General features: G+C 44.7%; 1 protein-coding gene across 10 annotated transcripts in view; it reads left to right on the top strand.

The window, feature by feature from the left end:
• Positions 1–21,230, top strand: part of TMEM241 (transmembrane protein 241) — a 123,513-nt gene extending 102,283 nt beyond the window's left edge. Inside the window, exons 15-17 of one of the 10 annotated variants that reach the window (XR_003105860.3) lie at positions 7,910–7,995; positions 8,395–8,459; positions 19,209–19,286. Coding sequence is in view for 3 of the 10 variants with exons in the window: in XM_025273113.3 (XP_025128898.2) it covers positions 8,395–8,459; positions 8,800–8,875 (141 nt within the window). In the remaining 7 variants the exon portion in view is untranslated. Of the gene's footprint in view, positions 1–7,909; positions 7,996–8,394; positions 8,460–8,799; positions 9,733–19,208 lie in introns of those variants that run through there. The other 9 variants (XM_025273114.3, XM_025273113.3, XR_003105862.3 and 6 more) reach the window with 9 other exon arrangements.
• Positions 21,231–22,688: the final 1,458 nt, after the last annotated feature.

The raw sequence follows: 22,688 nt of genomic DNA, 5'->3' as shown, positions 1-22,688 counted from the left end.
TGATTCCAGCTTGTGCTTCCTCCAGCCCAGCGTTTCACATGATGTACTCTGCATATAAGTTAAATAAGCAGAATGACAATGTACAGCCTTGACATACTCCTTTTCCTATTTGGAACCAGTCTGTTGTTCCATGTCCAGTTCTAACTTGCTTCCTGACCTGCATACAGGTTTCTCAAGAGGCAGGTCAGATGGTCTGGGATTCCCATCTTTTGAAGAATTTTCCACAGTTTATTGTGATCCACAAAGTCAAAGGCTTTGATATAGTCGATAAAGCAGAAATAGATGTTTTTCTGGAACTCTTTTGCTTTTTTGATGATCCAGCAGATAGATGTTGGCAATTTGATCTCTGGTTCCTCTGCCTTTTCTAAAACCAGCTTGAACATCTGGAAGTTCATGGTTCATGTATTGCTGAAGCCTGACTTGGAGAATTTTGAGCATTACTTTACTAGTGTGTGAGATGAGTGCAATTGTGTGGTAGTTTGAGCATTCTTTGGCATTGCCTTTCTTTGGGATTGCAATGAAAACTGACCTTTTCCAGTCCTGTAGCCACTGCTGAGTTTTCCAAATTTGCTGGCATATTGAGTGCAGCACTCTCACAGCATCATCTTCCAGGATTTGAAATAGCTCAACTGGAATTCTATCACTTCCACTAGCTTTGTTCGTAGTGATGCTTTCTAAGGCCCACTTGACTTCACATTCCAGGATGTCGGGCTCTAGGTGAGTGGTCACACCATTGTGATTATCTGGCCTTGAGAACCCCATAAACCACTTCACTTCTCAAAGTCTAATATATAGGTAATTGGAGTTCTAGAAGGTGAGGAGGGAAGCAATGTATGAAGGAATAATGGCTGTGAATTTTCTAACACTGCTGAAAGACATCAACCCACAGTTTCAAGAATCTCACCAAACCCCAAACAAAAAATACAAAAAAAGTAAGTATCAGGACTTCCCTGGTGGTCCAGTGGCTAAAACTCCACATTCCCAATGCAGTGGGACTGGGTTTGATCCCTGGTCAGGGAACTAGATCACACATGCAGCTACTAAGACCCAGCACAACCAAATATATAAATAAATATTTAGGAAAAAAGAAAAGTAAGTATCTTTAGGCATATCCTAGTTAAACTGTTGAAAACCAAAGATAGAGAAAATCTTAAAATCAACCAGAGGAAAAAAACACCTTAAATTTAAAAAGTAAGTGACTTTTCAACTGAAATTATGAATACCAACAGACATGGAATGACATCTTTAAAGTGTTGAAATTTAAGGGAGAAATTAGATAATCTGAACATGCTATTCCTTTATTCTTACTTTATATTTGTTTATTTTTATTTATTTGGCTGCTCTGGCTTTTAGTTGCAGTATGTGGGATCTAATTCCCTGACAAGGGATCGAACCTAGGCCCCCTGCATTGGGAGCTCAGAGTCTTAGCCACTGGACTACCAGGGAAATCCCCAGTGTTGTTTTTCGATACCTGGAAAAATAATGGTGAACTGTGTATTTTAATGAGGTGATACCAGACACTGTTAATAGCTGTGCCTGGAGTTTAACATGATTTGTCTGTCATTAATAATTACACTGATCCTGGAATAAATCACAGGATTGATATTAAATTAATTCAGTATTTTAAAAACAGTGACCAGAGTTGTCAGCTTTAGCTGTGGTTTCTGTCTAATGGATTTGGAATAGTTTCTTTGGTCCTAGGCAAAAAGGAGAGCCTGCTCTCAGATTATACATTTTTGTTAGATTTACTCTTGAACCTAAAAGACAGGCGCGGCTGGTAACATTCATACATGAATCTGTGACACAGATGGACTCCAGGACGGTCTGACACATGTGTCTACAGTGTGTGAGAAAGCTGGAGTCTGCCTGTCTCTGGAGATGGGACAGCACCATCTGCACAGTGTTAGAGCTGAACAGTATAGAGCAGAATTCCTCACATTTTAGTGTGCATGCATCTCACCAGGGAAGGAAGGGCTGTTCCCTTCTAGAGGGTGCTCAGGCAGTCAGGGGTGGGGCCCGAGATCTGGCCTTTCCTCCAGGCTCCCAGATGGTGTTGATGGTAAGGGTGTATTAGACAGCTGTTCTTCTTTCTGCCCACCACTTTCCCTACCTTCCACCAGAGAAATGTTCTTTCCTCCATTCCCACCGTGAAGTTCAAGGGTGAGCTTCCATGTTCTTACCTTACTCTGTTTCCCAGGCCATAGTCAGGTGGTTCAGGGACCAATCAGAATCTTCTCTGGCATTTTTAAACTTGGAACCAGAGAGCCAAGATCTCAGATCGTCTCAATGGAGATAATTGGTCAAAGAAGCACAGATGAGGGACCAAGGGTTTGTCTTCATGGTTCTCAGGTCTGGGTTCCAATGGTCCCTAATATATGAAAATTGATTTGAAAATCAACAACATCGTGACTTTTGGGGTTATATTAGCGGCTCTGATGATTGAGTGTATTTGCATAAAACGTTTCAGACTTACCATAAGCAAGTCTCTGTTGCTGAGCCCTGGTTGGGGAGACTACCATTTCAGTAGAATTTGGCATGTGCAATGATAAGGGGTTATGGAAGCCCCTAGAAGCTTCTGATCCACTCGGATCTGTGAATGGCAGTCAGGGTCAGGAAAAGGTTTTTAGAAATGTATTTTTAGAAGGTGAGTAGGAATTGTTTGAGGAAGCCTATGAAACTGGTTCTAAGTGGAGAGAACTTGCTGGGCAAAGGCAAGAGATGGGATGCAACAGTGTTTGAAATACTATAACCTGTTTACGTGGGAGGTGCCTGGCTGAAACTGGGGCAGTTATGGTGAAGGGCCTCATACACGTGCTGACATGGTCACGTTTTCCCTAGGTCATATGTATTTCAACAGACAACAACGGCATCAAAACAATAATAAACAATAAAGCTAAATTTCTGATTCTCTTCCAAATCCTTGACTCTGGCAGGTTCCCACTAACAACTGCTCCTCTTTATTTTCCTTTAAACAAACAGGAAATTTGTCTCGGGATCGAAATGAATGTTTAAAAAACAAACCTGATCTGCTTTAAATACCAAAATCTGTTTAAAGAACACAGAGGTTGTGACATGCGTTGACAAAGCCAGGAAGTTCAAAGCCCTGCCGTTGACACAATGTATTGAGTTCTGCTGTTGTTGGCAGCCCAGGCTGTGGCAGGTCCTGGTGTTTGTCATTCAGGTCTGCATGTGAGCAAGGGAGACATTCCTGAGACCACAGGACTCTTTCTTCTTTGGGGAAACATTTGTATTTTTTAAAATGCTGTTCGAACGCAAGAACAATAATTGGCAGTAATGGCTGCTACTCCCATCTCTTGAATGGCAAGTCCCAAGAGTAACTTGGAGTCTTTCTCATGAGCAGATTTTAGCCATTTTAAAGGTTAAAAAAAAAAAAGTTTATGCTTTTACTGACATCCATCTCCAGAATTTTTTCATCAACCTAAATTGAAACTCTGTACCCATTAAATGCTAACTTCCCACTCCTGTCCTTCTCAGACTCTGGTAAAATTCATTCTGCTTTCTACCTCTGTGAGTTCAGCTGTTCTAAGTACCTCATATAAGTGGAATCATACAGTCCTTATCTTTGTCTGGTTGATTTCGCTGAGCTTAATGTCTTCCAGGTTCACCCATGTTGTAGCATATATCAAAATTTCCTTTCTCTTTAAGGCTGAAAAACATTCCATTGTACATATATACCAGGTTTAGCTTACTCATTCATCCTCTGATGGACACTTGGGTTGCTTCCAGATTTTAGCTATTATGAATAATGCTGCTGCAAACATGGGTTTGCAGATATTTGAATCCTGGCTTTTAGTGGATTCTTATTTTCAAAAAGGCTATATGGAACTCTCTTGGGGCCTCTCTGGCTGTGAGAGGAAGCTGACCTGGGAGTCAGAGCCTGGGCTCCACGGCTCCCTGACGTGAAGTCGCCAGGCCCTGAAGTCAAGTCACACACTGTCTCTGGGTCAGTTTCCCCACCTCTGAGCTTAGGGAGTTGATTGCACCTCTCAAGTTCTGCCCTCAGTTGTCTGTGCGTGGGACATTCAGTACCCAGACCTGCATAGTCAGCTATTCCTGGCTTCTATTTGTTCCTCAGTGGAATTAGAAGTGAAGTGGACTCTTGGCACAAGCAGATTTATCATTCACACTTTCCAGTGTTTTTGAGCAGCCCTGAAGGCCCATGGCATATGGAAAGCTGTCGATTTGCTGAGGCATGAATTTGAAGTTCATACAGGGTGAGGTCGGTGTGTGGGTAAGTTGGGCTGGACCCCTGCCCAGTGTCCGCCCCTCATTGAAGTGTGATCGGCTGCTATTCATCCCTTATACAGTGAGTTTTGTGAAGTGGTCGAACTTTGGTGACTGTGTGTATGATACACACACACACACACACACACACACATGGGTTGGGTCAGGAGGCGGGGGGAATGAGAAATGCTTTTAAAAAGAGAGCTGATGGTTGGGGCTGGTTATGGAAGTAAAGAAAGCAGAGAAGGGATCTCCCTGGCCATCCAATGGTTAAGACTTCACCTTCCAATGCAGGGGGTAGAGGTTCAGTCCCTGGTTGAGGAGCTGAGATTCCCACATGCCTTGTGGCCAACAAAATAAAACATAAAAAACAGAAGCTATATTGTCACAGATTCAATGCATGTAAGCACATTGTCACTTCAGTTGTGTCCAACTCTTTGCAGCCCCATGGACAGTAGCCCGCCAGGCTCCCTTGTCCATGGGATTCTTCCGGCAAGAATACTGGAGTGGCTTGACCCAGGGATCAAACCCATGTCTCTTATATCTCCTGCATTGACAGGTGGGTTCTTTATCACTAGCGCCACCTGGGAAGCCCACAGATACAATAAAGATTTTTAAAAAATGGTTCACATTAAAAAAAAAAAAAAAAACAAAAACCCAAACCCAGAAAGCAGAGAAGCCTAAGGAACTAAGGGTCCTTCTGGAAATAGATTAAAAAGTGGCTCATCTAACTCCCCAGGAGTGCTATAGAACAAACAAGGTCACTATAAATTCCTTACGGAAATAAGACAGATCTCTTTGTGAGATTTCACTGAGTGTCTCAGCCAGCAGAAAACTTGCTCCACGAGAGGGGAAAATATAGAGATGTTTGAAAGAGGGGCCCAGGAGAAAGGCAGGAGACCATGCAAACGTTTCCAGGAAGCGGCAGATGGAAAGGCACCAGTCTGGCTACTAAACCAACCTTATTTTCAAGTCAGGGCTGGTTTGAAAATTTTCAGAGGTGTTTTTCTTGGCAAAAGGTATGGTTAATAGGAACAAGCAGGCCAGCTGTCTATTTCACGGCAGACAAGATTCCTTCTGAGCCGAAAGAAACCTGCAGAGGGCTCGAGACGTAAGTCCTCGGCTGTGACTGTTGCAGGGCATGTGGGGCGTGACGGTGTCACAGAGGAGACTGAAAGTCATATGGAAAAAGCCACCAGAAGGACTTCCCTGGTGGTCCATTGGCTAAGACTCCAAGCTCCCAAGGCAGGGGGCCCTGGTTCCATCCCTGGTCAGGGAACTAGATCTGACATGCCACAACTAGGACCTGGCACCATGAAATAAATAAAAATATTTTTTTAAAAAGCCATTAGAGAAGCCAATCAGAGCAGGCCGTGTATGTGTATGTACATCCAGTCGTGGTGTGCAAGTGAAATATACAGTTACATTTGCCAAAGTTGGCAAAAAAAGACAAGAGCTGGTAAAAAGGGTAAGGGAGATGAAGATAATGGTGAAGAGTTAAGAAAGGCTTCAGAAATTTCATGAGTTGTTCCGTTAACGCCAAGCTGCCATAGCTAACCTCCCTCAGTACAACAGAGGCTTTTTCAGCAATCCCAAGAAATAAATCTCTGTTGGCACTCTCCCAGGAAACGTGCAGGAAGTTGCAAAAGTAAAGAGGGATTAATGAGATTAAGATTAACTTTGCTTGAGACTAAAGAAGGAAAGAGAAAAAAGTATGAGAAAATGATAAAGTAAGAATAAAAGGGAAGATGATAAAAATGGGCACAAATGAGATAGAATAATATTTCTATAAACTGCTGAATGTTAATGAATGGAAAACCTAGATGAAAATATTTTTGGAAAAAATGAAAATAACAAACTTGAATCCAGGAGAAAGAGAGGATTTGATTAGGACAGTGGGCATTAAAGGCCACTCCAATTAGGGCTTCCCTGGTGACTCAGATGTAAAGAATCTGGCTGCAATGCAGGAGACCTGGGTTTGATCCCTGGGTCGGGAAGATCCCCTGGAGAAGGAAATGGCAACCCACTCCAGTATAATTCCTGGGAAATCCCACAGACAGAGGAGCCTGATGGGCTACATCCATGGGGTCACAAAGAGTCGCACGCGACTGAGTGACTAACACTTTCACTTTTCACTTTCAACTAGAACCTCCAGGTCCAGGGGCCGTCAGGTCAGAGTGGAGACCCCAGTAAAGACCTTCTTTATCCTTCACCAAAAAAGAAGCAGGAAGGCTGATGTATTAACTTATGTGGTTTGTATAACCTTGTTTCCAAAACTCGACAGTCGCATTGCAAGATAATGCATTTTAGGCCCACTTCATTTCATTTATGACCATAGATGCAAAAGTCCTAAATAAAATGTCAAACAAGAAGAGGGGAGGATGGGGGAAGAAGAGCTACTCTTTGAGGTAAAAGCTCTTTAAGATAAAAGCCAGCACTCCGTTTTCACTTTGAGAAATGTTTCCTCTTGTCCTTTGCGTTTTGCTTTGCAGCTGTCTCTCTGACTTTGTTGTCACTTCTTTTTTGTTCCTGAAGACACCACAGGTTCTTTTTTGTTGTCAAGGTTTTTAGCTGCAAATTGATAAAGGGAAGCAAATAGAAAGTGACCTTAAATGAGTGAACTATTACAAAGGTTCTAAGATCTCACAAGATTTCTATACTGAGAGTTCCAGGTTTATATTTCCAGACTTCTTTTTGAGACGGTAAATGAGTGAAGATGAGACTCATCAAACATACTGCCTCCTTCTTCTTTTTTAAATTGTCTAAAAACATGTTTGGCTGCACTGGGTCTTTTTTGCAGTGTGGTCTTTCTCTAGTCGTGGTGCACAGGCTCAATCATTGTGGTTGCATGGGCTTAGTTGCCCCACAACACATGGGACCTTGGTTCCCTGACCAGGCATCGAATGCATGTCCCCTGAATTGGAAGATGGATTCTTAAACACTGGACCACCATACTCCATACTCACTTCTTCTGACCATCTGCTTGCTGCCTTGTTCCCATCTTGAGACCTGACGAGGCCTCCAAGACAGGACATGACATTCCTTTGAGCGAGATGGTAGTTGATATCTCCGAGGACACACAGCCTGAGTGACCTGTCCTGATACAGCCTGCTTTTTACTTCTTCTTATTGCAGAGACGCAAGTTCTTAGGGTAACTTTCCTCACAGAAGCTGCTTTGCATTCCAGAGTGCAGAATCCTGGGAGGAAAAAAAAAATCTGACCTGAGCTGGCATTTCAGAGTTGGTCTTTGGTTCTCAAAACTTTTTGTCGACTTTTTAGAGGCATCTTGGGAGTCTGAGTCCCGTTACTGCCACTTCTAAGAGGTTTTTTTTTTTTTAATTCCTAGCTCTGAGAAATGTGGAGTAACTCTTTTCTCTCCTTTGCCTCCTGTGTTCTGCTCAGTCACTGCTTCAGTCTGACTGTGTGTGACTCCATCGATCATAGCCCATCAGGCTCCTCTGTCTATGGGATTTTCCAACAAGAATACTGGAGTGGGTTGCCATGCCCTCCTTCAGGGGATCTTCTTGACCCAGGGATCACACCCTCATCTCTTTTGCCTCCTGCATTGCAGGTGGGTTCTTTACAGCTGAACCGCCAGGGAAGCCCATTTACTGGCTCCTAGATGTTTGCAAATAATTAATGATTTCATTGCTCCCTCTCTTAGGAAGAACCTGGTTTCTCAGAATGTGTGCATTGGGCCAGAAAGACAGGGACATTAGGACAGGGCGAGAGACAGTGCTGTTGACAAAGGTGGGTTGGCAGCTTGGTTTTTAGCTGGAGGATCTGGGAATGGGTAAATGGATACCTCTGACCTTGGGGGTTCTTGTTGTGCAGCTGAGACAAGATAGAAACAGGTATTCTTGCTCTGCTGTTGCCCTGGAGAGAGAGGAGTGCGATCTTAGCTGTGTGCCTCCTCTTTTGAAAAATTTGGAAATTAAATGCTTCTTTGAAGATTCTCATCTCAAAATAGACAAGGACTTAGCATTTTCCGTGAAACACCAGGGACTAGGAAGTGTGTGGAGGTGGGAAAGACAGAGTGGGAAGACATAGCTGATGTCTGGGATCTGAACTGCCACCAACTAATGGCTTTGGAGAAGGTCCCCAAGGTCCTGCTGCTCTGATGACCTTTTGCTGAAATTGTTTCTGCAGGTGATCACGTCTGGCTTATCAGTGTTGCTGTTTGATACAATTCTGACCAGGGAAACCATGGGATGGTAAGTCTTTTAGCAGAGAGAGGAGAGGAAAATAAGTTCTTTGGATTTCCTTGGGATACTAATATTTGCTGTCCAGTGTTAGTGTGTGTGTTTGGGGTGTATGTCCTGCTGCTGCTGCTATGTCACTTCAGTCGTGTCCGACTCTGTGTGACTCCATAGACGGCAGCCCACCAGGCTCCCCCGTCCCTGAGATTCTCCAGGCAAGAACACTGGAGTGGGTTGCCATTTCCTTCTCCAATGCATGAAAGTATGTCCTATGGACATATAAATAAACATACATTCAGAAGAGTGCTTATATCATGAATATTTTCACAAACTGAATATATTGTATCTGGTACAGCCAGCATTCAGGAAGCAGAGCCTCACCAGGACACCTTTCAGCCACTCATCCACACAAGAGTAACCACTGTGGGTGAACCACTAATTATGTGTGTATATATAACTATAACTGTAACTATAAATATGTAACTATAACTTTAACTGTGACTATAACTATGTTTGTGTTTCTTCCTTTGATCCTTCAATTCATTTTTCTCTTAGACAAGCTCCAAACCATCCTCGTTTAGAATGCACTCACCCACTTGCTTAAAGACAGTACTGCTTCTCCCTCCCATATTTGAGCACAGAACTGAAGAAGTCAGGGAGTGAGCCCTGGGGACACTGGGTGGGTAACAGAAATTGCAAAGGCCCTGAGGTGGGAGAGTGCTTGGTTTGCTCAAGGAGCAATGTGACCGGAGCAGCTTGCTGGACGAGAGTGGTAGGAGATGAGGCTGGAGAGGTAGTAGGTGGTTGACCATGTGGGTTCTTAAAGGCCATTATAAGGGCTTGGCTTCACCATGAGTGGAGGCGGGGAGGAGTGATCCAAGGATTTTGAGCAGCGCAGCCACACACTCCTACTTTAAAATCACCTTCCCTGGTCTGCTGTGTGGAAGGTAAGGTGGTAGGGTTCTGCACCTGAACCCTGTACACAGAATGCTGATCGGTGACTGACCACATTAAGACTTTGATCTACTCCAGCTTACTAATACTCAAACCAGCTGACATGATGATCACCAAGGGTCGTGGTTGTCATCTTCAAGGAGGGTGAAGGTGAGGTGGGGAATGATGGTGAGTTTAAACTGTTAGGACTGCTGTTGCTCCCCTCAATCAGTGGGCATGCTATTTTGGGGGGTATATACTTTGGTAGGGCTTCCCAGGTGGCGCTAGTGGTAAAGAATCTGCCTGCCAAATGCAGGAGACATTAGAGACATGGGCTTGATCTCTGGATCAGAAAGATCCCCTGGAGGAGAGCATGGCAACCCACTCCAGTATTCTTGCCTGGAGAATCCCACGGACAGAGGAGCCTGGCGGGCTATCTTCCATAGGGTTGCAAAGAGTCGGACACAACTGAAGCGACTTGGCACGCACGTTTATACTTAGGTATTTTATTTTATAATTTTTGGCTATGCTAGGTCTTGGTTGCTGCGTGCAGGCTTAGTTGCCCCGTGGCATGTGGAATCTTAGTTCTGGGACCAGGGATCAAATCCACGTCTCCTGTATTGGAAGGCGGTTTCTTACCTCCAGACCAACCAGGGAAGTCCTATACTTATGTATTTTAAATCTATATAGTAACATATGCTATTCGCACCATAAGCAAGGTAGTCAAAACTACCACAAGAGGCAGCAAAATTGGAAGGCAGTCAGTGTAGGGTTGACTTAGGAAAAGGACGGAAAGTCATCAAGACTGTTGCTTAACAAGTTATAATAGAAATATATCAAAAATGGATAAGCAGAAGGCACAGATCATCTACCTAATTTAAAGTGACAATCCTTGGCCAGTTTCCAAACCCAAGTCAATTCTCAGAATCAGAATCCATCAGCTGAGGAGAAGATCAGTTCCTAATGAATAAAGATTCAGTAGGAGACATTTGCGACAATACAGAAATGCATCCAGCAAAAAATATAGATCCTCTGTTTCCATGGTCTCCACTTGCCAGAAGTCACACGCGTTTGGTCTGATGGTGAGGACAATGCACTGTTTGGCCAGGGAAGTCTGTGCAGAGGGAGGTGGGCTCTATTGTTTATGAAGTGAAACCACGCTGAGTGGTGCTTGTCGAGCCGAGCCTGCCGAGCCTCTCAATGACCCGGACCTGGGTCAGTCCTTCCCAAGTCTTCACCCAGCTTGCCAGCTGCTGGCCTGGTGACCCACAGCTTTCCTTTCCTATGACCACGGCTACCTGCTATATGGCCTAACTCACTAATGCAGAACCTTAAGGAGAATAATTCGTGTTGGTTCTTGTTACTTAATGTCTCTTAACCTCAGTTTTAAAAAGAAAAACAAGCCTAGGTCCACTTGAAGTTATATAATGCTTATTTCCATTCCAGTTTGAATATATTGTTTGGCAATACCCGCCCCCACTCCCAGCACCAAGGATGGCACTCCAGAACTGAATTGCAGACAAGTTTTGGAGGTTTTTACATTTCTTTACCAACATGATGGAAAGAAAAGCATTTTATTTAGTTTTGCTAAAATAAGGCATAGTCCTAGAAAATCCATATTTTTTTCTCATGCTTGTTGTTGTTTAATTGCTAAGTCGTGTCTGACTCTTTTGCAACCCCATGGACTATAGCCTCCCAGGCTCCTCTGTCCCTTGAATTCTCCAGGCAAGAACACTAGAATGGGTTTCCATTTCCTTCTCCAGGGGATATTTCCGACCCAGGGATCGAACCGGTGTCTCCTGCATTGGAAGGCGGTTTCTTTACCACTGAGCTACCAGAGAAGCACCTCTCTCGCTTGATATGAGAGTAATCCTAAGGGTTGGCTTTCTCCACCACCTCCCCCAGTTTTTGCATTGGTTTTCACATTGGACCTGCAGAACTGCTACCTTTTGCTCCAAGGCCACAGTGCAGGTTGATGGGGCCAGCACTAGGCCCCATGTGTCCAGGGCAGCCTCCTGTCCCCCAGGACAGCCTCCTGTCCCCCAGGACAACTTGTAAATAATCCCCCATCTTGTGCTGTCATAGCTGCCCCCCCACCCCCGCCCCAACTCACACACACACACACACACACACACACACAAATGGTATCAAGTTTAAACATCAGTATGAGGTTCCTGCAGGATGAATGTGAGGGGCAGGGCCAGGCTCTGGGAATACTATGATGAGGAAGTCCAAGAGTCAACTTTGCACCTCCTGTGGCTTTGGGCTGGAAGGGGTTTGTTCAATAAACAGATATTTCCTGGGACCCACTATGTGTCAGGGCCAACTCTTGGATAAAAGTGAAAAGTCGCTGCCCCTGGGATGTCAGTAGTTACTTATCTTCCTGCTTGGTGTTAGTTGCTCAGTCATGTCTGACTCTTTGAGACCCCAAGGACTATAGCCCACCAGGCTCCTCTGTCCATGGGATTCTCCAGGCAAGAATACTGGAGTGGGTTGCCATCCCCTTCCCTTCTCCAGGGAGCAGGTCTGTATCTAAACCATGCACACTGACAGAAATGAGTCTTTTTGCTCATGGCATTCTGTGAAAGTGGTTTTCAGCTTCTCTCAGGAGCCCCTAATGGGGCACTTCCTGCCCTAAGAAGAAAAATGGAAGGAAAAGAAAAGTTAAGAAATACTTCTACGCCATCCTCTTCCTCCTTCTCCTAATCTCTTCTCTCCTTTTTTGTAATAACTAACCATTTATTGAGCAACTACTATATTTCAGACATTTTCATATTAATATTATATATCTCATTAACTTTCACAGCAACCCTCCAAGTTAGCCCCCATTTTAATTAAAAAAATTTTTTGGCTGTGCATAGCATGTGGGATTTCTGTTCCCTGACCAGGGATCGAATCTGTACCCCCTGCATTTGAAGCAAGGAGTCTTAACCACTGGACTGCCAGGGAAGTTCCCTAGTCCTGTTTCAAAGATGGAGAAGCTGAGGTTCAGACATTTAACTGTTTTTTTCCCCAAGATTTTAGAGCTACTAGGTGATTGGAAGAAAGGAAAGGAAGTATTACTTGCTCAGTCATGTCCGACTCTTTGCCACCCCATGGACTGTAGCCCATCAGGCTTCTTTGTCCCCAGGAGTCACCAGGCAAGAATACTGGAGTGAATAGCCATTTCCTCCTCCAGGGGAGCTTCCCAATCCAGGGATCGAACCCAGGTCTCTTGCATTGTAGGTGGATTCTTTACCATCTGAGGCAACCTCTAATGTTTCTCTTCCCACCAGTGTAATCATTTATAAGGAGTATCTGGATTCAGCAGCAATACGGAAGGAGCGTTACCCAAGACACATTGGCCCTATTTCTTGTTCAGAGACTAACACAGTGAACTAGGAATGTCCAGTAGAACATTTTTAGGAAAAGGAATCTCACTGCCTTGGATTTTTAATACTATAAGTTATATTTCTGTGAATTAACAAAAAAATATGTATTGAGTGACTGTTGTATGCAAAGCATGTGGAAGTCATTAAGGAGCATAAGACATCATCCAGCCCTTGAGGAGTTTTCAGGAGAAGTCATAAAGATAATTTCTGAGGTAGGATAGTAACTGTTTTTTGGAAATATATTTTTGGCTATGCCACTACCATTAGCATGTGCGATCTTTCCCAACCAGGGATCAGGCCTGTGCTCCCTGCATTGGGAGTGTGGAGTTTTTGTTGGTGGTGGTGGTTTTGTTTTTTGTTTTTAAGCCATTGGACCACCAGGGAAGTCTTGGATAGTATTTGTATGCACAGTGGGTGTGAAGAACAGAGGAGAGAGAGAGGCTGGGGTGATAGGGAGGGGCTTGAAACTGGACCTGATGCAGAAGGGAGAGGCTTAGCCAGGCTGTGGGTGGAGGAGGACTTGGTCCCTCTGGCCCTGGGAAGACAGGGAAGAACAAAGGGGCAGAAGGTGCCTATGGTGAGACTTAGCAATTTGGAACTAGAGCTGGGGCGGGGGGTGGGAGCTGACCTTACAGTCCCTCCTCCTCCCCCTCACGTGTCCTCCCAGGAAGGCAGGACCCAGATGGTGGGCAGGTTGACGTCCAGAAACCCAAACTCCAAGGTATCCCAGTGCATCCTTGAGACTGATCCCCCAGTTTCTGTACCTTAACCTTCATCTAATATCATGGCATCTGGTCCCATCACTTTATGGCAAATATGGAGAAAAAATAGAGTGACAGACTTTATTATCTTGGGCTCCAGAATCACTGTGCCTGGTAACAGCAGCCATGAAATTAAAAGACACTTGCTCCTTGGAAGAAAAGCTATGACCAACCTAGACAGCGTATTAAAAAGAAGAGACATCACTTTGCTAACAAAGGTCCATATCATCAAAGCTACGGTTTCTCCAGTGGTCATGTATGGATGTGAGAATTGGACCGTAAAGAAGGCTGAGTGCCAAAGAATTGATGCTTTTGAACTGTGGTGCTGGTGAAGACTCAGGAGTCCCTAGGACAACAAGAACATCAAACCAGTCAATCCTAAAGGAAATCAACCCTGAATATTCCTTGGAAGGACCGATGATGCTGAAACTGAAGCTCTAATGCTTTGGCCACCTGATGCGAAGAGCTGACTCATTGGAAAAGACCCTGGGAAAGACTGAGGGCAGGAGGAGAAGGGTGCAACAGAGGAATGAGATAGTTGGATGGCATCACCAATTCAATGGACATGAATTTGAGCAAACTCTGGGAGATAGTGAAGGACAGGGAAGCTTGGTGTGCAGCAGTCCATGGGGGTCACAAAGAGTCAAATACAACTGAGTGACTGAACAACAGCAGCATTTATAGTGACTATCTCAATTCTTGATGGCATTTTTTTTTTCAAATAATTCTCATTGACTATATTTTGTACATAATTTCAGAATGAACTAAAAAAAAACAAAACCTAGGTGTTGAACTGAGTGTAAGAAGTAAGTGTGAGATGCTCTGCAGTGGGGAGGACGTGCTTAGTCTGAAGGTTCCCACAGCCGTCTGTGGGAGCTGTGCCTACAGGCTGTCCCACATCCTGTGGACTTCATGGTATGCCCTGAACACGATGGAAAGAAGGGCTGTGTGTACCCAAGTCAAGGAAACAGCATGTGCGATCATTGCAAAAGGAACCTTGACTTTGGAATTTCCTGATTCTTGAGAACTCTTGAGTTTAAGGATGGTGTGTTTTCAGCCTCAAAGAATTTTCCGACCACAAAGTGAACCACCAGAAGAGGAGTGTCAGACTGTGTTTCAGATTTCCTGTCTTTTGCACAGGGCTGGTCTGCATTGTCCATAGACTGGGTGTGTTCAAGCTGTGACTGGGTGACCAGCTAAACGGAGCCTGGGCAGGAATCCATGGCCTGTCTCTGCCCCGTGGGAGCCTAGACTGATCAGAAGTCACAAAAGGCTGTTTGGTTTGGACCGACTGTGTTTGTCTGCATAGTTATCGTTTCTTTTTTTTTTCCCCCTTTGATTTTCAAATTTCAAATTATTCAACATTTAGAAATCAGGTGGTTTCCCTGTAAAAGTCCAGATCTCCAGATTCTTTCAAAAATATGGAGCAGCTGTTAAGTTGGGCCTGCACGCCCACATGGCAGCAGTTGCTGGAGTGGGTGGAGGTGAGTAGAAGCTGTACAGCCACCCCCCTGCAGTCCAGCTAAGGCTGAGGACCCTGTATCCACTGACACCCTCATCTCCATTGCTTGTATGTTCATTCATTCTACCAGAAGTGCTTACTGGGTTCTGTAGACACAGTTCAAGACCCCAGCGAGGTCACCATCTAGGAGACCAGGGTACATGTCATTGTCCATCTCCTTGGATGGGCAGCAGCTTAGATGCACAAAATAGCTCATTGTCTGAAGAAGGTTTTTCACCCTCGGTGCTGTTGACCTCTTTGTTGTGAGGGGCTGTCCTGTACCACATAGAATTTTTAGCAGCAAGCCTAAGCCCCACCTCACCAGATGCCAGTAACACTCCCTCAATTCCAACAACCAAAAAACATGTCCAGGCTTTGCCAGAGGTCCTCTCATTGGCATAATCACCACAGTTGGGAATCACGGATCTAAAGGTTTGTGGTGGTTCGTGGAGAAAACATCATTTGAAATTTCAGCAAGATCTTAAACAACTTATTTCCTCATTAGAGATTTGGATCAGCTCCAGGCTCAGGTCCTTGGCAGCCCCTGCCACCCCCTCTGTGTACCTCCATCAGCAGGTACCACAGGAAGTGACAGATGTGCACTTCCTGCCTACCTGCTGGCTGAGGATCCTCCCGGAAAGGGTTGTTTCATTCACCTTTCCATCTCTCTGTCTGGCACTGTTAGCGCAATCAGTGGGTCCTGTGCTCAAGAAAAATGATAAACCCACACCCCCAATGTTAGTCAACTTTTAAAGCCTTTCATTAAAAGCAACTGCTCTTGTCCAGCTATCTTATCTTCTTTTTAACGACAAAAGCCCAGTATTTTAATATCTATTGCAAGCTCGGTAATTTAAATATCCAGATTCGTATTTATTGTTATTTGTTTTGAAATTAACAACATTCTAGGTTATGTATCTATTGCAAGCTCGGTAATTTAAATATCCAGATTCGTATTTATTGTTATTTGTTTTGAAATTAACAACATTCTAGGTTATGTATCAATATGAATTCCCAGTATTCCAAAATTTTGGCAAAGGGAATTCAACACATTCAAAAAAAAAAAAATTCTGAACTGTGAGTGGTGTTTCTGTCAAGTAGAATTATTAATAGTTGTTGGTGCTTCCTCTTTGAATGCTCTTTAGATGAGGAGAGTGGCTTTTCCCTGGAAAACAGTTTAAGTACAAGGAGAGAAAGGAATCACCAAAACACAGCCTCTTTGTTTGTAGGATTTGGTGATCAGCTTCTCGTTTGTGCTCATCATTCACTGGGCTTGCTATTGACCCTGGGTTACAAACATGGTGGTCACTTCAACTTGATCCTAGTCTCAACCTCACCTTTAGAGAATGGTCTTATATCGTCTCTGAGTAAAGATGTCTTTGCCTTTAGTTTTAGGGGAATGCTCAGAGACTGCCTAAGTCTATTTGGAGGAAGAGTGAATTTCGGAGTGAAGAAAGAACTTCCTCCAGCATACCCCAAAGTGCAGCTAGGATCACAGTGTCTGCAGTTTTTCAGCAGAACTAAGAATCTGAAACCTCTTCTTTAAAATGCTGAGAAAGGCCTTCTGAATAACTACACTCATTACCTTTCCACACAGAGTAATTAATCAGATTGTGAATCGTCACAAAGCAAGTCCCCAGGGGAGTGGTGCATTTATTTTGGTGAGGAAAAGAGAGAAAAAAATAGTTTGGAATCCAGATGGGAAAGTGGGGAGCAGGTATAAGAATTCCATCACTCATTGAGCAAATATTTATTGGGTGTTGTGTTAAGTGCTAGGCCTATAGCTGAGAAAAGGATACAGTCTCTGTCCTCAGTCTGGAAAGTTCCATAGGAATTCATTGAATCACCACAATAATAAATGTAAGTTCGAGATGGGGCCTTTGGCTCCTGATAAGAGAGAAGAGAAAGAGTGGAGAGACGCCGAAAATAAATAACCCCCTGGAAGAGAATTGAGTGATGACTATTTCTGGCTGGCTCTGCAATCTGAATGTTTATGCCTTCGTTACATGAAGTTTGTTCATTTCGGGAATGATGGGGATTACAAGATTTGCAAACAGTTCAGTAAAGCTCTGACTTAAACAGCTGTAATGCTATTAAGATTCCTGCACCCCGTGTCAGCGTCTCCCGCTGTTTAGAAAACAGCATCAAAGCTCACCTCTCTGGCGCTCTTCAGGGTAAACGGAACCTGGTTTGTTTTCATGTCAGCATTCTCTAAAGCCGCTCGGTGTTTTATTAAATCGCTAAACCAAAGCGATGCAATGCAAGGTTATTACACTGCAGCATTGTTCTAAGGCTGGGGGAGGGAGGGTGGCAAAGTGCCAGCCGAAACCCTGTTCTCCCCGGTGATTAAGGAAGATTAGTGGAAATGATTGACCCCCTGTTACATTTGCAGAAATAAAACTCTTCCCAAGTCGGAGTTCTGTACTGATCTCGCGTTAGGTCACGGTGACTCTGTGCTCATCCAGGGATTTAAGAAGACGGTGTGTGTGTTCTTAAAGGAATGCAGAAGGAAACAGCAGGTCGGCTTAGAAGGCAAAACTGGGTCTTTAGAGGTGAGCCTGTGTGCAGAACAGGCTTCCCAGGTGGCTCAGTGGTAAAGAATCTGCCTGCCAATGCAGGAGACGCAAGAGGCGCATGTTCGATCCCTGAATTAGGAAGATCTTCCCTGGCGGAGGAAATGGCAATTTTGCCATTTCATTTCATTTTCAGTATTCTTGCCTGGAAAATTCCATGGACAGAGGAGCCTGGTGGGCTACAGTCCATGGGGTTGCAAAGAGTTCAGACACGACAGCACACATGCGTTGTACAGAACAAATGGCTTCCCCTCCCTGGGTCCTTCATCCAAAAAGAAGAGGTGATAGAACCCACCAGCATCTAGGTCTGTCCCCAAACTACACCGGGGACAAGCCCAGTGGGGTCGTATTTAAAAATACAGTCTTTTGGAACTTGGTCCCCAGTTTCTCCCAGAAGCAATGCTATAAATGATGAGTATAGATCTAGGAAAGTCCTCTGAAATCTGTTTGGTTTGTAGCAAACTTCAGCTACATTATTATGAACTCAGTGTGTGTTAGAATTCATTGACTTATTGGCATTATTTGTAATACTTCTGATTGGGGAACTAAGATCCCACATGCCATGTGGCGCAGCCGAAAAGAAAACCCAAAAAAACCAAGAAACACCTGAGCACAGTTTGAACTCAGCTTATTGTTTTCCTGTTGCCACTTAGTTCACTTGGAAGTGGTTCATGGTAGATGTTATCTTTAGGTCATAGTCACCCCCATAGGTGACTTTTTTCACTGAGAACAGAATATACACGGCCTAAGTGTATCTCATACATTTGATGCCTTAGACATATATTAGGACCGTGGAGGTACCACTACCCAAGTATGAGTGTGTTGTGTGTGGGTATGTATGAGGAAGAGTGCGATGCTGGGGTTAAATGGAGAAAGAAAAAAGGAAGAAGGTGGCATCAGAAGGGCTGTTGGCACCTCTGAACAAGAGCACTTTATCCTCAGGGACCCCCATCACAAGCCTTTACTCATGGCCCAGCCCAGGCCTCAGAGGTGGTTTGGGGGAAGAATGATGGGGGCTTCAGACAGACACTAGAGTGTCTAGTGAGAAGTTTAAAATAGAAAATGTGCAAACCCTCGAATGTGTTACATTTTAGGCATGTAAAATCCACCTCTTTCTCACAGTCTTCCGTTCTGGTGTTTTTCATTTTCATTTTCACTGACCATAGATCTTTCTGTTCTGGTGGGAAATTCATGAGTCCCCATTTGTATTTTGTCTTTAAATGTTCTTAGTCTAAATGAAATAAAAGGACTCAGAGACTGTCAGTAATCACAGGCTTATGGATACATGCATGGTTTCTTATCCATCACTGTAGCAAAATGCACCACTGGGAAGCCCTCCTCCTATGTTTGGGCCACAGAGCAGTAAGGAAGTGCAGCCAGCATCACCTGGTCAGGATGGTTGGGACACGTCACCTTTCTCCCTGAGGGACAGCTGAGGTTTACCCTGGACGACTGGGCAGTCCGGGACCTGACTTGAAGTCAGGCAGTGTGGGCAGAGGACAGGATGTTCAGCTGCATGATGAGGGAGCATCACTTGTCCTGTGGTAGGTGGACACCAGGCAACTCCACACGTCCACAACCTCTAGGCTCCAGAAAGGGCAAAGGTGACCTCTTGCTGTTTCTCGCAGCCTCCTGCTCGGCGGATTTGGAGAGGCCTTGCTGGTTTTCTCAGAGCGGAAGGGCTCCTAAACCCAGGAAAAGTGGACTCCCAGGCTGTAGTGGAGAACACCGGGTTCTCCAGGTGATAGAAGAAAGCGAGGATGGAGAGGCGTCACTGCTCGCTGCGGCAAGGAGAACTCTCTTTCTGGGGTCTCTAGGATGCTTCAGGGAGTGGACTGTGTCGAGAGGCTCCCCAGGTCCAGCTGACTGTGCCCTGTGCCCAGGCGTGCAGAGAGAGATGCAGGGTTTCACCTGCGTGAGGATGGCTCCGCCCTCCTGGATTGCTGCGCATGCTCCTTATTAAACACCCTTCAGCAAGCAAGCTTTCACTGCCGGGTGGTTGGAGGTATTGTATCGTGTTTTTGGTTTTGTTTTGTGATTTCACAACCCTGAAGTCTTCTCTGAGGATGTCCTTTCCTTGCTGTCAGGTTGGCTTGCCTCGAACCCACACTCACTCACTTAGGGGCACACAGAGACTTCCATGAGGGGGCTTCCCCTGGGGGCCGAGTGGGAGGGGGCAAATGGGAGTCCTGGGCCAAGTAAGACGCCAGCAAGGACACTGTTCCTCTCCAGCACTGAAGACTTTCTGTGGTTGTGTGTTGTGTTGAATTCTGAACACCCTTTTGGGCCCACCATCAGGTTAAATCGATTACCCAAGGGTAATGATTACCACTGATGAATAAGCGCTGACGGATGAAATAAACCTAAGTATGCAAACACACACATATTTTTATTCATAACCCATGTAATTCCCTGATAGATCAGAAGAGTTTTCAAATCATTGGAACCTGAAATATATTTTTCAGGCCAGATTAAAAATGTAAAAGTCTAAACCTTGCCTTTATGGGAGTCCGGAGAAATTAATTTGCATGGAATGGTCATTTGATTCTGAACTTTGAGGTGGTTTAAGAAAATAATGTCTTAACTGTAAATATCCCTGCTCATAAGAGGTTTTCTGAATACATTATGCTCTGCTAGGTGTCAGTTTTGGTCATTTTGAGATGTCAAAGGTAGTCAAGTCCGAGAGTCCTGTCCGGGCAGGATCCAGGCATTGCAGGATTGGACACGCATGTCAGTAACGAAGGACCATCCCCAGCATCTGGGAAACAAGCCTTGTCCATTCTTGGCCTTGTGAAGACTAAGGTCAGCTGAGTTAGGACATTCTTCTCACACATTTTCTCCAAGCTGTTGCAAAAAGAAACAGAAGATGAAACAAATAGGAATGGATTAGTATATGCAGACCTTGAGTACCTTAAATTCATTTCCTTGTCTTTTCCTGGTCTCTGCTTGTCATTTAAGGTAAAGATGTTCAGAGTGACCTTTATACATATATGGTTGCACTTTGCTTTTTGTTCCTAACTTGTGATGTCAGACTTGCTGCTCAGGATCAAATAGAAAATCTGGGTTTACAATTTTCCTTGTTCTATTACTCCCGTAAAACCCTCTGTACTATCGAGGCTGGTTCCCTGTTTGCGGAAAGTGACATCTGTCCAAATGTCATCTTATGTCTGTCCTTCCAAGTGTCATTTGAGCAAATGAGATTCCTGAGGCTGGAAAGAGCTGTGCACAATTAACAAGCCCCCTCCCCTGTTCTAGCAGAACTGACTTCAATAACAAAAGTTAGCAAGTTGCAAAAGTAGCAAGTTTTTTTTCTTTTGAAACAATCTCTAGCAAGGATTTTTGTGTGTGTGATTTTTTTAAAAACTGCGTTCGAGAATTCCATTGTTTTTAAAATCTCAGGTCTTTTCTTAGTTTGACACCAGCAAGAGGCAGAGGGTAGGGGTTACCTCAATATACTGTTCTGTTTCCTTTAGCTTCCATTTCTTCATGGGCTTTTTTCTTCAACCACCATCTTTTATGCCCAAGTTCACATGCTCAGCTCTGATCTGAGGATGAGCCTGTTGTTATTCAGTCGCTAAGTTGTGTCCAACTCTTTGAGACCCATGGACTGCAGCACACCAGGCTTCCCTGTCCTTCACCATCTCCCGGAGCTTGCTCAGACTCATGTCCATTGAGTCGGTGATGCCACCCAACCATCTCATCCTCTGTTGTCCCCTTCTTCTCCTGCCTTCACTCTTTCCCAGGATCAGGGTCTTTTCTAATGAATCGGCTCTTTCCATCAGGTGGCCAAAGTATTGGAGCTTCAGCTTCAGCATCAGTCCTTCCATTGAGTATTCAGGACTGGTTTCCTTTAGGAGGATGAACCTAGAGCTCTGTAAATCAAGGGACGTCTGTCTCCTTAGCTCTTAATCTTTGTGGCTCTCTGGGTCCTTGGGCCCCCAGGCAGGGAATCCACATATAACCCCAGCACTCCCTTTTACCCGAAATGATCCATTTGGTCAAGACCTATCTGGGGCATGTCCTTGGTGGCTGCAAGTCAAAGCCAGGGTGTTTTTAGTTTGTTTATTTTTTTTTTTAATTTGTCCAAATAATGACGATGATTTCTGTCAAGAGAGGCATGGTTCTGTCTGGTGGTGTATTATTACAAATCTGCTATGGATGTAAAGAAAAATAAACCATTTATTTTCTTGATAATTTGCCTTTCTCTTCAATGTTGACAGGAGAGTAGAGTACAAAAAAAAATGTTGTTATCCTGGGGGAGTGAGTTCTTACATTTTAAACACAGGCCTGGGGACTTCCCTGGTGGTCCAGTGGTTAAGACTCTGCTGCCACTGCATGGGGCACAGGTTTGATCCCTTGTTGGGGAACTAAGATCCCTCATGCCCTACGGTCAAAAAGAAAGAAAGAGAAAGAAAGAAATCCAAATACACCAGTAATAATAATAATAAAGCCAAAACACAGGCCCAGACTTCTACCAGCGTCCAGGCCACTTATCTCTGCCGAGCAAGTTCTGCCCAGCTCCTCCTGTAGGCCTGCCCTGGCTCGTAGGGTGACCACCAGTCAGCTGTGGTTGCTGAGCACCGTGATGGTGTTTACACATCTTGCAGTTCCTGTCTCTCTTGAGTCTGGGCTGGCTCTGACATACTGGCGGCCAGTAGGAGGTGATAGAAGCTGCCAGACTTCCAAGGTGGAATGGAAAGCAGCCTCGATCTTCTTGAACAGCCTCTGGGAATCCTGAGCTGCTGTGTAGAGGTCTGATTCCCCTAAGGCGGCTATGCTGGAGAGACCAGGGACAGGAGCCCCACAGACGGTCCTGCTGCACCCAGCCTTCTAATGGCGCCCAGACATATAAGGGAAGCTGCCCTGGACCCTCTGGGCCCAGCCACTCTACCAGCTGCCGAATGCCAACAAGTGGCCTCAGTCAGAGCCATGTGATGCAGAAATATCAGAGCCTACATGATGCCTGACTACAAAATCATGAGATACAGCAGAATTGTTTCAAGCCACTATGTTTTGGGGAAACTTATCACACAATAGGGGCTTCCCAGGTGGCCCTAGTGGTAAAGAGCCAGCCTGCCAATGCAGGAGACATGAGACATGGGTTTGAT

This window comes from Bubalus bubalis, chromosome 22 (assembly GCF_019923935.1).
Source record: "Bubalus bubalis isolate 160015118507 breed Murrah chromosome 22, NDDB_SH_1, whole genome shotgun sequence".
NCBI lineage: Eukaryota > Metazoa > Chordata > Mammalia > Artiodactyla > Bovidae > Bubalus > Bubalus bubalis.
Note: the sequence above shows the minus strand (reverse complement) of the source record. Positions and strands in the feature narration are given on the sequence as shown.